Source organism: Vicugna pacos, chromosome 12 (assembly GCF_048564905.1).
Source record: "Vicugna pacos chromosome 12, VicPac4, whole genome shotgun sequence".
NCBI classification, from domain to species: domain Eukaryota; kingdom Metazoa; phylum Chordata; class Mammalia; order Artiodactyla; family Camelidae; genus Vicugna; species Vicugna pacos.
In genome coordinates, this window is record NC_132998.1 from 1 (window position 1) to 16,438 (window position 16,438).

General features: G+C 43.9%; 1 protein-coding gene and 1 long non-coding RNA gene across 5 annotated transcripts; one reads left to right on the forward strand and one right to left on the reverse strand.

Moving 5' to 3' along the window:
* Positions 1-94: 94 nt before the first annotated feature.
* On the reverse strand, positions 95-14,134 carry LOC140700333 (uncharacterized). 4 transcript variants are annotated; one of them, XM_072973829.1, is made up of 12 exons: positions 14,005-14,134; positions 10,055-10,189; positions 8,664-8,685; positions 8,033-8,121; positions 7,300-7,410; positions 5,566-5,638; positions 3,435-3,573; positions 1,983-2,081; positions 1,232-1,292; positions 1,084-1,119; positions 878-1,008; positions 95-770 (listed from the first exon to the last, which is right to left on the reverse strand). In XM_072973829.1, exons 1-12 carry the CDS (start codon positions 14,068-14,070, stop codon positions 596-598), a joined length of 1,137 nt encoding a protein of 378 aa, XP_072829930.1. In that variant the 5' UTR covers positions 14,071-14,134; the 3' UTR covers positions 95-595. The 4 variants fall into 4 exon arrangements, with proteins under 4 accessions (XP_072829930.1, XP_072829933.1, XP_072829931.1 ...); XM_072973830.1 differs by lacking the exon at positions 7,300-7,410 and adding an exon at positions 7,501-7,578 and having other exon boundaries at positions 97-770; XM_072973831.1 differs by lacking the exon at positions 7,300-7,410 and having other exon boundaries at positions 101-770.
* Positions 3,617-7,621, forward strand: LOC140700334 (uncharacterized). Its single transcript, XR_012078752.1, has 2 exons — positions 3,617-5,327; positions 5,493-7,621. It is a non-coding gene; the product is annotated as an uncharacterized lncRNA (long non-coding RNA).
* Positions 14,135-16,438: the final 2,304 nt, after the last annotated feature.

A 16,438-nucleotide genomic window follows, 5' to 3' on the forward strand; every position in this document is an offset into this window, starting at 1 on the left:
AAGCGGCCTCAATGACTTATGTTGTAATAATCGGCAAAAGAATGGTGAGTTACATGGAGAAGCTGGTGGAAGACTTTAGAGTTACACGTTAACTCTGGGAGAGGGAGGCTACGTAGTCATGTCACTCACTAAACTGGCTACTCTAGGTCACTGTGCAAGGTTTTTTATAAGAACGAAGGGACCTGCAAATTTAGTGAAGAAATGCCTGCTGCCTTAAAGCAGGTCTTGAATAGAATATTTATCCACCAAGGCAAATGAAGAAAAATGTCTTTCTCTTTATGACATACTGCTTTCATTCTAAAACGTCGTCCATGTTATTTTCCTGAAATGAGAAGAAAATTCAGCCTTCAACACCATGTCCAGGCGGGAAGAGGGGGCTGAGGCTCACATCTTCTAGCGCACAGAAACCAGCCACGCCAGCCAACCAAGAGCCTGGGGGGCGGCCCGCAGTCCCTGGAGGGGCGTGAGCTCCACCACTCACAGGGGACAGAGCCCTGCTGGCTGGTGGCATGTGAAGAAAACAGCATCTTGTCACCCAGCTGTGAACCTGTTCCCTGCAGTGAGTGTGTGGTGTGGTGTCCAGGAAACCCGACGACTACCCACAGGGACAAGTAGCCCACTGGGCGGCTCCTGCTGCAGAAATGGAGCTGCCGCACTTCACAGTGCGCTCCTTACCTCTCAGGGGAGGGTGCAGCCTGTGTGGTCCTCCTGGGGTGGGCTCCTGCCTCATGTATTCCTCTACCTGCCTCCGTCTGCAGGTTGCATCCAATCTTAAAGATAAAGAATGGCTTCAATACAAATTACACCACCAATTCCTCTACTAGGTACAAAACCACCAGTCCTTAAAAATCTCAAAACACTCATAAAAATTCTGTACCTCTGTTTCAGGTGGGCAACTTCCCTTTGCAACTCATCGTCTTCCCTCCTCAGCTCAGAATTTTCCCTTCTGAGCTGAGAATTTTCCCTTCTTAGCTCAGAGTTTTCCCTCTCCAGCTCCTGAGCCCTGAGCTGTGGGAGAAAAACACATCCATGTTCAGTTGTGGCCGACTGTGCACAAAGGGAAGGAAGGAAACAAATTCTTACCAAGCTGTCTTGGGCCTTCTTCTCGGCAAGAGCAACCTGAAAAAGTCAACACATCAGGAAACACCCCATGGCAAGGGGTTCTCAGGGCCACAGTAACCGTCTGCATCAGGTGCTGAGGACTCGGTGTGTCAGGAGGAAGGCAGGTTACCTGGTGTCTCCAAGTGATCTCTGCTTCCCGCATTTGCCCGTGACATTCTTCAAGCCTTAGCCTATGAGTTACAAATTGTTCCATAAGAGAAGACACAATGCTGGGTATGCTGTTAAATAACCTGCCCCAGCCCACGTTATATGCACTGCACACTCACACACATCATCTCACCGCTCACGGCACACTGCACACGGCTGCAGAAGCACAGCAGGTACAAAACTGTCGCCGCAGCCACCCCTCCCGTCACTGTCACTGAACGCCTGCCGGGTCCTGTGCGGACAGGACACAGTTCCCCCTCCCGTTCTCAGCATTTCCCTCACGTGTCCTGTGCTGAGCATCTTTCATCACAAAGCTTGATTCCTCCTTTCCTTACATCCTGACCCTACTTCTTACAAGTGGGTCTCCCCAGCGGCACGGGCATGTCTACTGGTGCGACTGACACTATACCAAACTGCTGTCCTCAGGGTGAGAACGGTTTATAGCACCTTCAGAAACATCTCTGTGAACCGTCCTTCCACTCAGTCTGGCCAGCACTGGGGACCAGGAAATTCTTAGTAACTTAATACTTTTTAAAGTTAAACCTTTAACTTAACATGTGTAAAACTTAACACTTTTTCTTCTGTGTGAAGCATGTATACAAATGTCTTTTGTTTGGGTCTGTGTATGATACTGCGTCTAAACATTTTAGAAAAGTTTTCAAAAAATCCAACAGGGGTTTTCAGAGCCGCGGGTGTGGAGGAGCTGAACTCACTTGTACAGTTGTGTCTTCTCTTCAGCCAACTTCGCCCTCTCGTCTGCTGCCAACAGCTGCTGCTTTCCCACCAGCTCACATCCGTTCATGTCCACCTTCCTGAGAGGGGAAAGAAACTCTGTGAAATTCTGCCAGTTTCCCTCCCAGAAATTGGAAGGGAAGAATTCAATGTTCCTTCTGCCCTTCCCCATAAATGCTCAGACTGACAGATACAGAAGAAAAAATTAAAGGCCCCCACTAGTAGATATGAAAACATGACACTTGGGCCTCTGGCAAGTGTTTGGTATCTGGGCTTCCCTTCAGCGCCCCCATCCCTACTCATTTGTGCATAAAGTAAACACACATGAAAAGCCCACGTAAGATGCGCTCTGTGCCCCGCACCCCAGGCTCAGGCTCCTGTGACGGGGACAGCGCGAGCTCATTGTGTTTCAACGTGGGAATCAGGGTCTGACCAAGTCATCACAACCAAACACATTAGGGTAAAGCAAGCGTTCATGACTTGTTTGATTTCTCCCACAGAGAACCCTGATTTCAATCAAAGCCTGGGGCAAAACCTGATCCTTTAGAAAATATAAGGAAACGTATGTTTTTGAAAGCAGGTTAATGGGTGTGATGTCCATGACCTCCTCTTGAGAATGACAGGAAACTCTGGACAAATTATGAAATCCATGATTGAATGTACCAAATTGCTAACAAGCCAGGAAGGAACATGAGGCCAAGATGGAGAAAAAGGAAGCCCAGGACTGGGTCCACCTTCCCCGGGGGTCACCCGGTAACTGCAGAGGAAACCACTGAGATGCAGAGCAGCCCAGCAGCTGGTGCCCCCCACGCACGGGCACCGCAGTCAGACAGCTGGAGCTCACGGCCCGTCAGCGAAGGCCTTAGCTGGGATCCACGAGAGCTACGTGCCAGGAACAAAGGTGGACAGGAGACACACGGGCCTCAGGAGGGCTGGCTGCACTGACTGATCTCAGCTGCTAACTGGATTAACAGGATGCAGCGCCGCTGGCGCCCTGACCACCTGCCAGCTGTAATGCCCACCTTCTCTGCAGCAAGTTAATCTCACACTAGGCCTCAAATTTTCTCTATTTTCTACCCAATGTCTAGAGTTTAATAAAAATGATAGACACATGGCAGGTTATGACACTTTGATGTGGTTGAAACCTAAGGACAATAAAAATGGACCTGGGGGATCCGGATAATGAAGTGACTAAATCTGGTCCAAGAACCCGCTAAAATCTCACACTAAATACAAACAAGACTCTGGTAACCAGTTAGAATGAACAGAAGTAGCAGATTACAGAAATCAAGGTCAAAAAATAAATCCACATCTGTACTGATTGAATACGGTAAAGAAAATATGGTGGTAAGTATTCTGAAACATATTACAACATCCACATAACTCCACACACTCATTCATACATTGTCATAATTAACACAGGAACGTCTTACCCTCCAGTGTCCATATTTCTCTGTCCACCAATTTCATCAAGGACGCGTACTTTCTTCACGTATTTTTGGAAATTGTCTTCCTCACCTTCTTTCAGAGATCCCGATGCAGCATGGTGATCTTGCATTTTCTTTTTACCCTCTATAAACATAAAACAACTGGGTTTGTGTGTGCACATGTGCACTCAAGAGCTTGACTGTGCTGGGGAGTGGAGAAAGGAGAGAATCCTGAAGGCAGAAACCCACTTTTTACCTTCCCAGTGCAAATTAATTGCTATTACAGGCATGTTTCATTTTATTGCCCTCCCCAGTAATGTATATTTTTAAATAATTGAAGGTTTGTAACAACCCTGAGTCCAGCAATTCTATTGGTGACATTTTTTCTGACAGCATTTGCTCATTTCTTATCTCTGTGTCACATTTTGGTAGTTCCTGAAATATTTCATTCTTTATCATTTTAATTAAAACAGGCATGACATTCCTTTAAGGCAAAGCCTAACCCAGTGGAAGCCCCTAATTCTCAGCAATTCTGTAAACCCTGAGAGACGTGAAGAGGCTTCAGAAGAAAAGTGTGAAGCCAGCAGGGGTTGGCCCATGAAGTTTAAGGCAAGATTCCATCTCCACTGCATACCTGTGCAAGGTAGGGCAGAAGAGCTGACCCAGAAGCTGCTGGAAGTGCTCTAGGAGATGAAGCTGAGACAGCTAATGAAGGTGTCTGCACTAAACAACAGGTTTTCAATGCAGAGACCTGCAAGGGGAGGCCACCCAGCGCTGTCACAGCTGGAGAGAAGTCAGCGCCCAGCATCAAGGCTTCAATGGACAGGCTGACTTCCTGTGAGGGGCTAACGAAGCCAATGCTGATTTAACATTCTGAAAATCCTCTGTCCTTTGAGAATCATGGGAAATCTACTCTGTGCTCTATAAATGGAACAAAGCCTGGATGACAGCACATATATTTACAACATGAGTATTTAAGTCCACCGTTGAGAGCTACTGCTCAGGGGAAAAAAAAGTAAACCAAAAAAACATTTATTTCAAAATATTACTGCTCACGGACAATGCACCAGTCACCCAGGAGCTCTGATGGAGATGCATGAGATGAATGCTGTTTCCATCCTTAACACGATGTCCATTCTGCAGCCCGTGGGTCAGAAGTAGTTATGACTTTTAAGTCTCATTATTTAAGAAATACATTTTGGGGGGCTTTAGCTGCCACAGATACTGATACCACTGATGGGTCTGGGCAATTAAATGAAAACTTTCTGGAAAGTATTCACCATTTTAGAGCCCATTAAGAACATTCATGATTCATGGGAAGTGAAAATATCAACATGAACCAAGGTTTGGTAAGAACTGATTCCAATCCTGATGCATGACTTTGATGGGCTCAAGACTTCAGTGCAGGAAGGAACTGCAGATGTGCTGAAAACAGCAAGAAAACTAGAGTTACAAGTGGAGCCTGAAGACATGACTGAATGGCTGCAACCTCATGATAAAATGTGCACAAATGAGGAGCTGTTACTTATGGACGAGCAAAGAAATTGTTTTCTTGAGATGGAATCTACTGGTGAAGAAGCTGTGAAGAAGGGCACATGAACTTACAGCTGAGAAACTACTGCAGGGTTTGAGAGGGCTGACTCCAATTTGGAAAGAAGTTCTCCTGTGTGTAAAATGTATCAAACAGCACTGTCTGCTACAGAGGACTTGTTCCTGAAAGGGAGAGTTACCCTGTGACAAATTTCACTGTGGTCTTATGTTAAGAAGTTTCAAAAGCCACACCAATCTTCAGCAACTGCCACAATGATCGGTCAGCAGCCACCAACATCAGTTCCAGACCATCCACCAACGAAAAGACAACACCTCACTGAAGGCTCCGATGGTGGATAGTAGTTTTTAGTAAGCAAGTATATTTTCATCAAGTTATGACCATGGGGGTTTTTAGACACAGTGGTACTGCTCACTTAATAGACTACAGTGTAGTGTAAACATAACTGTTATATGCACTGGAAAGCCAAAAAAAATCATTTCACTCTCTTTACTATGATACTTATTTTATTCTAGGGGTCTAGAACTGAAGCCACAACATCTCCTAGGAAGCCTGCATATGAGGTTTTCTTCCCAACAAGCTACATACCTTCCAGGTTGCATTCCTCAGTCGTCATGGCTCTCTGCATAGAACCCTCAGATCTGGTCTTCAAAATGCCTGGCTGCAAGACAGATGTGAGAAAAAGACGTTCAGGAAGTACTGATGCCAAGTAACGTGAATGTACGTAACACGAGAGGATCATACACTTGGAAACGGCTAAGACGGGTCATCTGCTTTACGTGCGTTACAGCACAGACACCGACACAGTGACGTTCAGCTCTCTGATGTAAGCATCTCTGGGGTGAGGAATGTTTCTTACCCTCTTCTTGCTGCTGAGCTGGACGTCCTACTGCACACACACTTCTTCAGATCTCACTGTGACTTCATGGACATGAGCTTTATTAAGAGCAATTTCAACCTAAAACAACTTTCCCACTGATGACTAAATTCCCAAGAAAAATAATCCGAAAAGACATCAACATTTAATCTTCTAAGACGTGAAATTGTTGTTCCTTATGAAAGCTAATGTGTACAGTGGAAATCCTGCCGCTAATGGAGGCATTTCCCTCTGAAATTCCTGAAGTGTTCATTGAAATAGCATCTTTCAAGGTCTCTGGAGATGTTCCTTTTTCCAGTATCTTCACACAGGACAGAAACAAAGCATGTACTAAGATTTCAATGAAAACTCAGGGTGATATGCTTAAAAAGTGTAACTTTTTTTTTCAAAAACAAATTATTTTGCTAAGTGCATAACAAACCATAGAAAATAAATATATTAGCTCTGGTACGTGTCCCAAGACTTTGGTGAGCAGTCTCTCTGGAAGGCAGTGAAATGATTCTGAACATACACATTTTGAAAAGGAAAGAAAGCAAGTGTCATACATCCCCTTACACATGCTTGAAAGCATCTGGGACTTCGCATGAATCTCAGTGTGGGGTCAAAGACAGTGTCTGCTCCATTTGAGAGTTTACAGCAGACAAGGTCTCTTCAAGTTCTAGCACTGGGAGTCCTAGCAGCTCGTTCTGACCCTTTGTGTCTTGCATTTCCTTTTTCAGCTGGTCCTCTTCCATTGTCAGCCTGTCAATCTCTTCCAGCAAGTCTTGGGTTTGTTCTGATGGGCAGTTGCTTTTCTTCAATCCATTTGGAATCCTGTCCCTTCTCAGCCAGGACCCACAGCCACCCCTAAGTTTCCTGTGATGGCAGCTGATCCAGGCTGGGCCCAGGACAAATGTCAAGCCCACGAAGACATGCAGAACAAAGACCTCCAGGCACAGATACTCCTTAGCCTCCACAGACTTCCTCCTCACTGGACAATGGAAGACATGACTTGTTGACAAGGGGAAACAAGGGTGGGAAACTGCTTATGTCAAAGAGCTCACAAATGAGTGTTCCTAGTGGAATATAAAGTTTTCCCAAATTCACATGGAAAATTCTCTCTTTAACATAAACAGGGCAAAGGGCTGTGCACCTCGGCTAGATAACTTCCTTCACCTCTCAGGTGTTTCCTGGCATTTTCTATGTATCTTGGAGGGCAGTGTGAGTGGCGAGAAAACTCCCTAGGTTGTAGAAATAAGACCTATTTCCTAGTCTCTGAAGTTAAAAAGTCATGGAAGTTTATTTAGTCCGTGAAATTCTGGGTCGTTGTTCACAGGCAGTTTCCGCTCCCGGGCTCCCACACTCTGCTGTGGCCAAAAGCAGGAGGAGCTGCAGTGCTCAGCTTGCCCAGTGCACAAAAAGCCTCAGAAGCCCAGTTACGGTCAACGTAGCAGCCAAGCTCTTACCGAGTGCGGACGCTTGGCGTTCTGGTCCCTTGCTGCCTGCAGCTTAGCTGGAACACTTTGAATGAAGCCATTCAAACAGTCATTAACCCTCTCCATGGTTTGTATGTACTCCTTCAACAGGACGTGTTGCATCAGTAACAGTTACTCATTATTTTCATTTCTGCTTTCAGAATATAACCCAGGGAAAGAAGAGGCTCATACCTTAAACTTCAGTGTTTCCTCAGAGAGCATCTTCTTTTGCCTAATGGTCTTCCCTAAGCATTTCTTTGTATCATTGGTCTATGCAAATATGTAATAAAGGAAACAGAATTACAAATACTAATTACACTGCTAGCCGAACCTATCTTGTGTGTGACCCCTTCCACTAATACAGAAAGTGGTGCTGTACATATATGACACTTGCTTTGTTTATTTCTTTACTGAAGTATAGTCAGTTATGATATGCCAGTTTCTGGTGTACAGCATCATGTTTCACTCACACATGTATATACCTCTATTTGTCTTCACATTCTTTTTCATCATAGGTTACTACAAGATATCAAGTAGAGTTCCCTGTGCTCTACAGAAGAAACTTGTTTTTTTTATCTAGGACACTTGCTGTGAATCTAGACCCCTTATAGAACATATCCATATGGACAGCAGGATGAAAGAAAAGAGAGCCAAAGAACTGAACTACCAGAGGGGGAAGGAACTGAAGGTGAAATCACAAAAAATATCAAAAGGACAATAATACCTTCGGCTCCCAAGCTGATAGATTTTCCTCAAGCTTTCTGTTTTCTTTCTCAACAGTCTTGATCTTCTCAGTTATCTGCTTTAAAGTAACTAAAAGGAGACAAATCAAGCTCTCATATTGGTAGGAAAACCCAGTAGAATCGAATTATCCCAATTAGCAGCAGAAACGTATCTGGCTGGCACTATGCGTGTAATTAACTTCTTAGCTTTAGTGTGGTCTCCCCTTGGCTGTGACACACATGCCTGGCTGCATCTGCATCCTTCCCTCAGTCTGAAGAGTCCTGACAGGCTGAAGCAGTGTTTCAGTGTCTTTCCTTTTCACCAAGGACCAGGTCAGGGCAGGTACTCACTCCAAACATTAGGCTCTTCTCTTCACCTGCTTCCTAAAGGTTTCTATGCAAAATTAAACTCATCCTAGTCTCCCTACTCCTCAGACTCTCCTGGTCTCTTATCTCAATAGATGCCAACTTCCTCTATGGTGTCATTTAGACACCATCCCAGGAGTAAAATTTTCAAGAGTTAAGAAGTCTGACATTAGAAGTCATTGTGTTTACTCTTAGTTGAATTAAAACCCACATCAAATCCTGATACTGAGAAAACATTACAAAGAAAAGTAGACCCTAGTATCTTACCTTGATACACTGGAGGCTTTACCTAGGAGAGGAAGAAACATTAAATTTGATGTCAAACTATATAATTAGTAAATACATAGTTTCTAGTAAACTAGCAAAACAGTAATCCATTGAATTTACAATTATCATTTTTGTTCAGCATTAACAATTCATATGATTAAAAATCAGGAAAAATCAGCATTTCCTACTTAAGGCAGGATCTTTCACTCACCATTTCTGATAGAGAGCACAATGGTAAATATCTTATTCTAGAACAAAAGATCTGTTAAAATTCTATTACACACCAATCTAATTTTCATAATGCATATTTATGTTTGATAACACTGAACTATTTTATTTTCATAATATGTTGTTGTAAATACACCAACGCATCATTTATCTGATTTTTTTTTTTTTTGGTCAAACCAAATATCCACACTGAAGTCCAGAACCTGGACTGCTGTATAACCTTCGAGAGAGAGAGGAGAAACTACAAGAAAAATAAAGGCAAAGTCTTTATACTAAGATACACCACTTCATTCAATGAAAGCTTTTCTGAAACCGTATACAGAGTTGACTGTCGAATCGATAAGCAATTGTAACATACAAGATCATAAGATTTGTCAAGAACACTAAAAACAAATGGACATCAAATGAGACATGAGACGAGAATGAAAGTGAGCAACGGCAGTAGTAAAAGCAAAAGCAGCAGCAGGACAGACAGCGACCATTGTCAAGAAGCAGGAAGTGCTTCCTGACTCAGACACGACTCATCATCTGAGGAATTACAGCTCAGTAAGATCCAGGCAGGACTCCACTGTAATACCATGTAAAGACACATTTTCCTGACCCTTAAAACATATTTCTTCATTCAAAACTTTAAGTGATGATCAGAGACTGAGGCCAGCCCCTAACCTTGCCAAGATATTGGAGTATCATCACAGTGTCGAAAATTCAGTGGCAATAACGTGGTTATGGAAGAATGCACCCATGGGGGGCAAACAAAATCGCAATGTTCCCTTAACTTCACACGTCACTCAGGGAACACTGAGCCTCCCTGTCCCTTGTCACCCAACACACAGGCAGGGGCAGGTGGGGAGAGATGGGCTCACCAAATACTTAATATTTTTGTTTCATTACTGAAGAAAAGGGTTTATAAATTGTCATTTTCTCATTACTACTTCTTATATTGTTGTCTTGCTCACTGAGTTCTTACTATAAAGATAGCATTTTGCAACAAATTTCCACTTCAATACTAATTTCTGTTCAAGTTAGTAATCTACAAGGAAACAAAGAAGAGGGTTGGACTCCTGGATTCTGGCCCAGGCAGGCAAATAAAATGTCCAGTGACTATAAAACTTCCTGTTAGGTGTGATTAAAAGGACACTGTCAGGTACTTTAGTAATACTCACAGCGAGGATGGTCCTCCAGATGAAAACGAGAAAATCAAAAACTCCCCAGAAGGCAGCAACAACAATAATAACCTTCCACAGAATTCCATAAACCTCAGGCCCAGAATGGAAAAGGGCAGACAGAGCGTGGATGACCTGAAATAATATTGGAGATAATGAGGAACCTCAAAGACATTCATAGTCTATCTGTCACAGAGAACCATCTTGAGAAACCCTCAACCACACCCTCAAGTAGCTCCTCAGAGAGGACAGAAGGGACACGAGTTCAAAAGGAGCAGGAGGACGCTCTTGGGAGTGTAGGTGTGTTTGCTGCCTTTGTTTGGTGGTAGTTTCATTGCTGTGTACACGTGTCAAGTATCAATAAACTGTATTCACTGGTGCTGATATTACATGTAAATACACCACACTAAAGCTGTAGAGAAAAGCCTGATCTACAAAATGTTAGAGATTTGACTTTGCTGACATACATTGCAAATATTTTAAAAATAGTTAACAGAACTCAACTTATGAATGTAGAAGCCAACTTGAAATTGAAAATCAGCACACACAAACCTACAGGGCATGGGAAGCCTACATTTCTATTATATGTTCATGAAGTACCTGGATAAATCCCTATGAAGTATCGCCAAAAATACACCCAAAGTGTATAGAAAAATAGCAATGAAAATACGTGTTAAAATACAGAGAGATATACAGAGATGTATTTGTATGTTTATAGATTGGACATGAGTGAGAAAGCAGACTTGCTCTCATAATAATGGCAAAATTACTATTCCAGCAAAAATTAATGATTTATTTTAGCTCAATTTTCTAAAAACTATGAAGGTTTTCTTTCAATGTTCACTTTGATTCTGAACCAGAGCACGTAATGTCAGACTTCTGAAATAAATAAGGATTTGTATAATTGATAATCTTGTATAATGTGATTAAAACTGTAAGAATGAAGTTGCATAAAAACAGAATTCAAAATAATCAGTACAAATAACTGACATGCATATTTCACAGTACTGCACCTACGTCCATTAACAGCCACCATGAAAATTAATTTGTATTTCTGGAATGTATGGTCACCAAAACAAAAGGCAAACACATAGTTTTGCAAAAACTTGATTTCTAAGTATTGTAGGAGGAGATAAATGCACAATGTAATTTGTATGACTCTAGACACCAAGCTTCCGTTTTGTGCAAATAAAACCTCTCTAGAAAGCAGCCTCTGAAGTCGGTAACGTCATTGTCAGCTGCTCTCACAGTTGAGGTCAGTAAAGTGTGTGCTAGTGCGAAACATGCAGTCTTTCAGTAGCCGCTGTCTGAGAGCAGTGGGTCTCAGCACAAAGGACAGACATGCAGATCAAAGGCACAAAGAGACAAACAGCATCTAGTCACTAACTCGTAAAACCCCCTCCGTCGCAGGCATGCTTGTCACACGCGGCACTGAGCGCTGGCGTCAGTAGCTGCCTCTTACCCAGATTCTACCCACCAGATTCTACCCACCAGGGCCAGTGGACTCAGGTCCTGTCAGCGGCCATGAGCAACGGAGGAAGAGGACAAGTTAGTTTATCTAAATGCTCAAAGCTGTGGTGGGAAAGAGGGCTTGACTAACCTGTGAGAACTCAGCCTCATTCCCTTTGAGGGAAAAAATCCCAACAAAGATGACCTAGAAACACCCTCCTTCGCGGGCTCAGAAGACACAGAACAGACTCTTCTTTGGGTGGAGTGTTCATGTGGCATGATTCTGCCTCAGTGCAAAGTGTTCCTGACACTCGATTTTTCCAGATCCCTAAGAATCTGGTGCACACCCATCAGAACAAACCCACTTAAGTCCATGGGGTGTTCTCAGTCTTTCTTTTTGGGGGTGTAGAGGTGCTTTTTCCTGAGAGAGTGAAAATTTCACAGTATGTACCTGAATTTTCTTTATATTTGGACAATTCTAAGGACACGTAGGACCCTTTCTGCTTTGGGGACTCACTCTGCACATGGACACTTCAGTAAAGAAAGGACGACAACTTGTCCACCTCCTGGTCATGTCGCTCCTAGGCATTTTCCCATTATAAACATCCCAGCAGGCTGCAGCCACTCATTTTCACATTGGCTGGGCTCTCAGGGCTCCCATCTGCCTAGTTGGACACAGAGTCCCTGGGGGCAGCCTCCAAGATGAGAAGGGAAGGGATGACTCAGAAGTTGCTAGAAGTCTAACAGAAATAAAAGCAAAAATAAACAAATGGGACCTAACTAAAGGAAACCATAAGCAAAACAAAAAGACAACCTACAAAATGGGATAAAATATTTGCAAAAGATGAGACTGACAAGAGCTTAATTCCAAGACTATATAAACAGCTCATACAACTTAAGAAAAAAAAAAAAAACCCAACCCAAAATTGGGCAGAAGACCTAAACAAGCAATTCTCCAGTGAAGACATACAAATGGCCAATAGACACATGATAAAATGCTCAATATCATTAATTATCAGAGAAATGCAAATCAAAACTACAATGAGGTATCACCTCACAACAGTCAGGATGTCCATCACTCAAAACGAGAAATGCTGGAGAGGCTGTGGAGAAAAGGGACCCTCCTACACTGCTGGTGGGAATGCAGTTTGGTGCAGCCACTGTGGAAAACAGTATGGAGATTCCTCAAAAGACTAAAACAGACTTACCATATGACCCAACAATCCCACTCCTGGGCATATATCCAGAGGGAGCCTTAATTCAAAAACATATATGCACCCCAATGTTCACAGCAGCACTATTTACAATAGCCAAGACATGGAAACAACCTAAATGTTCATCGACAGATGATGGGATAAAGAAGCTGTGGTATATTCATGTAATGGAATACTCAGCCACAAAAAATAATAAAATGATGCCATTGGCAGCAACATGGATGGACCTGGAGATTGTCATTCTAAGTCAAGTAGTCAGAAAGTAAAAGAAAAATACTATACCACTTACATGTGGAATATAAAAAAAAACACAAACAAACTTACTTACAAAACAAAAACAGATTCATAGACATAGAAAACAAACTTATGGTTACCAAAGGGGGAAAAAGGGTGGGAAGGGAAAAATTAGGAGTTTGAAATTCGCAGATAATAATCTAAAGTATATTAACAACTAGTTTATACTGTACAACACAGGGAACTATATTCAGTATCTTGTAGTAGTTTGATAAAAAAAAGAATATGAAAATAAATATATGTATGTTCCTATATGACTGAAGCATTCTGTTGTACACAAAATGTTGTAAACTGTTGACACAACATTGTAAACTGACTATACTTCAATAAAAATATTTTTTAAATTATAGGGCTATTGAATATTTTTGTTAATTAAAATTTCTGAAAAGAATACACTTCAAAGAAAAAAAAAGTTGCTAGAAGTTAAACCAGAAAGCACAGATGACACTTCACTGTTTAACAGACCAGCACCAACCCAATGCTGAGACACCACTGCTCCCAGATGTCACCACCAGGAAGGGCGCACACACAGGACAGCGCACCGCACGGGGACTGGGCCCCAACATGCACAGCTTGAAGCAGGATCCTGACAAGCTTTCTGGGAGCATCTATGACTTCTAGTGAGTAAGTTTCTTACTTTTTAAAAAACAGCTTTACTGAGATATAATTCACACATTCCCCCATTTTAGGTATACAATTCAAAGGCTTTTAGTACATTCACATTTCCTTCTTTGACGCAATAAAATAACCATTTCAGGTTTCACCCTGTCAACTCTGCTGTGTTTGGTTCAAGAGGTCGTGACAGGACCCAGATCTTGATGAGGACACCGGTGGCCAGGGCCGCTCCAGGCTGGTCAAGAAACCTGCCCTGAGGGCCTTGGTCTGCACCAACGATGAGTTTCCACCAAGGACCCCGTGAGAAAGCAGTGATTTAACCACAGTGTGAAGGAGCCCAGGAAAAAGGAGGAAACCCAATGTCTGATGTTTACTCACAGATGTGTTTTCATATCCAAAATACTCCAGCATGTGGGGCCAGAACAGCAGCTTCATCACCTCCATGTTCTGGTCCTCTCAGGGCCCTGAGGTACCCAGGCAGGAGGTGGGGGGTGAGAGGGGAGGGGAAGGGAGGGATGGGGAGGGGAGGGGAGGGGAGGGGTTGGGGAGGGAGTGTGACAGGAAGAGGGGTTGGGGACTTGGGAGGGGAAGGGAGTCACAGAAAGGATGAGGGTCAGTCAAGCTCTTGAGGGGAGGAAGGAGGGTTCAGTCAAGGGAGCAGGTCAGGAAAACAAACGGCAGGTCAAGCGGACGCTCAGGAGCAGTTGGAAGGGACAAGACGCCTCCCTCCAAGCCTTCTCCTGTCTGAACGCTGCCTTGGCAATGCCTGTTGCTTTATACCCTCTCTCGACCAATCACTTGCCTCTGCCCCTGGTCCTCACAGTGGACATTCCGGGCGATGTCACTTTTAGAATGCTCCCCACTACCTGATCCCCCACCACTGCCATCCAACCCTGGGTCCTCTCTGCAAACTTTTCCAACCTTATGCTTTCTGGTCCTGCCCAATCCAGGTCCCCTGCCCCCTAATGCTGGTTGCTCCCTCCACTTCCTCCAAATTCCCAGGGTCTCCCATGGGCAGCACCTGAAAAACGTGAGGGAAAGAATGACAGAACCAAGAGGAACTAACTGCACAGGCAGAGTGGGAGGTCTTCACTCCCCCTCACTCAGCATTGCATACAAAAGCCACACAGAATATCCACAAGACGGAGAAGATCTTAACAGCTCACCATCTTAATCACATCGCCACAGCCATATGGCCATCCTTACCTGTAGTACACTTGTAGATGACACATTAATTTTCAGTACATACGATACATGCATATAAATAAGCCCTGCTAGTTTAGGTTTAGTTAGTCTTTGGAAGAATCTCCAAACTGTTTTTCACAGCGGCTACGCCAAACTGCATTGCCATCAACAGTGTAGGAGGGCCCCCTTCTCTCCACAGCCTCTCCAGCGTTTCTTCTTTGTGAACTTTTGTTGAATGATGAACTTTCTGACTGTGTGTGTGAGGTGATACCTCCTAGTTTTGATTTGCATTTCTCTGATAAGGGGAGATATTGAGCATTGTTTTCGTGTGCCTGTTGGCCATTTGTTTGTCTTCACTGGAGAAATGCGTGTTCAGGTCTTCTGCCCGTGTTTGGATTGGGGTGTTTGTGTTTTGGTTATTAAGTTGTATGCGGTGATTATGTAGCCTAGAAATTAAGCCTTTGTCAGTCGAATCGTTGGCAAATATTTTCTCCCATTCAGTAGGTTGTCTTTTTGTTTTGCTTATGGTTCCCTTTGCGGTGCGGAAGCTTGTGAGCTCAGCTAGGTCCCATGTGTGTGTTTGCTTGTGCTTTTCTTTCTGGTGCTGGGGTAGACTGCCCTAGGAGCACATTGCTGAGATGTATGTGAGATAATGTGTTGCCTATGGTTTCTTCTAAGAGGTTTATAGATTCTGGTGTTCTGTTTAAGTCTTTAAGCCATTTTGAGTTTATTTCTGTGTATGGTGTTAGGCAGTCATCTAACTTCATTGACAATTCATGGGTGTGATGGAGAAGCCATATGCTGACGTTGTAAGTAGAGTATCAATTAGCCTCAAGAAAGAAGGGCTCCTGACAATTAGAAATGGGGAGACAAAGGCCGCCTGGCATCCTGGTGGGTAGAGGGGTGGGCAGTTAGATGAGGATGCAGGGAAAGAGAGCTGGCTCACATTCAGACATGATGGTGACCACGCACCCTTCCTCCTGCAGAAAATCTCACGTCCTGGAGAACTACCGGGTTTTGTTAGGAAACACCCAGCTGTACCAGCACACCAGGCACACCCAGAAGTTACCTGTGAGCCAGATTATCGTGTACCCAGACTTTGATAAATTTCACCCTTTTGGGAATGACATAGCCATGTTGCAGCTGCTCTTTCCTGTGAACGTCACCTCCCACATCATCCCCTCCTGCCTCCCAGCTCCTGGCATGCAGCTGCCCAGTAACTCGTCCTGCTGGATAACGGGCTGGGGCATGCTCAGTGAGGAAAGTAAGGGGGCATGGGAGAGGCCAGGGGGCAGATGAGGGTGGGGAGGAGGGGCAGGGAGGGGAGAAGGACAGAGGGGTCCCCAGGCAAAGTGGCCGCTGGACCTTGGCTTGCCGTGCCTCATTTCCAGAGGACCGGACTAGTCTAGTTCTAGTTCTGAAAGTGTGTGATCCTAAAGCTTCAGTGCTCTCTGAGTCCAGATCTCCGCAAGTCTGGGAATCTGAGTTTTGGACTCAAGAATTGGGTTCTTGGAGTCTTTCTAAGGCTTGACTCCAAGATTTTAATCAACCATGGATGTCAGATGACTTGATTCAACTCAGAAGTCATGGCTGGGGCCTGGACCATTCCAAGCCACTGACAAACACT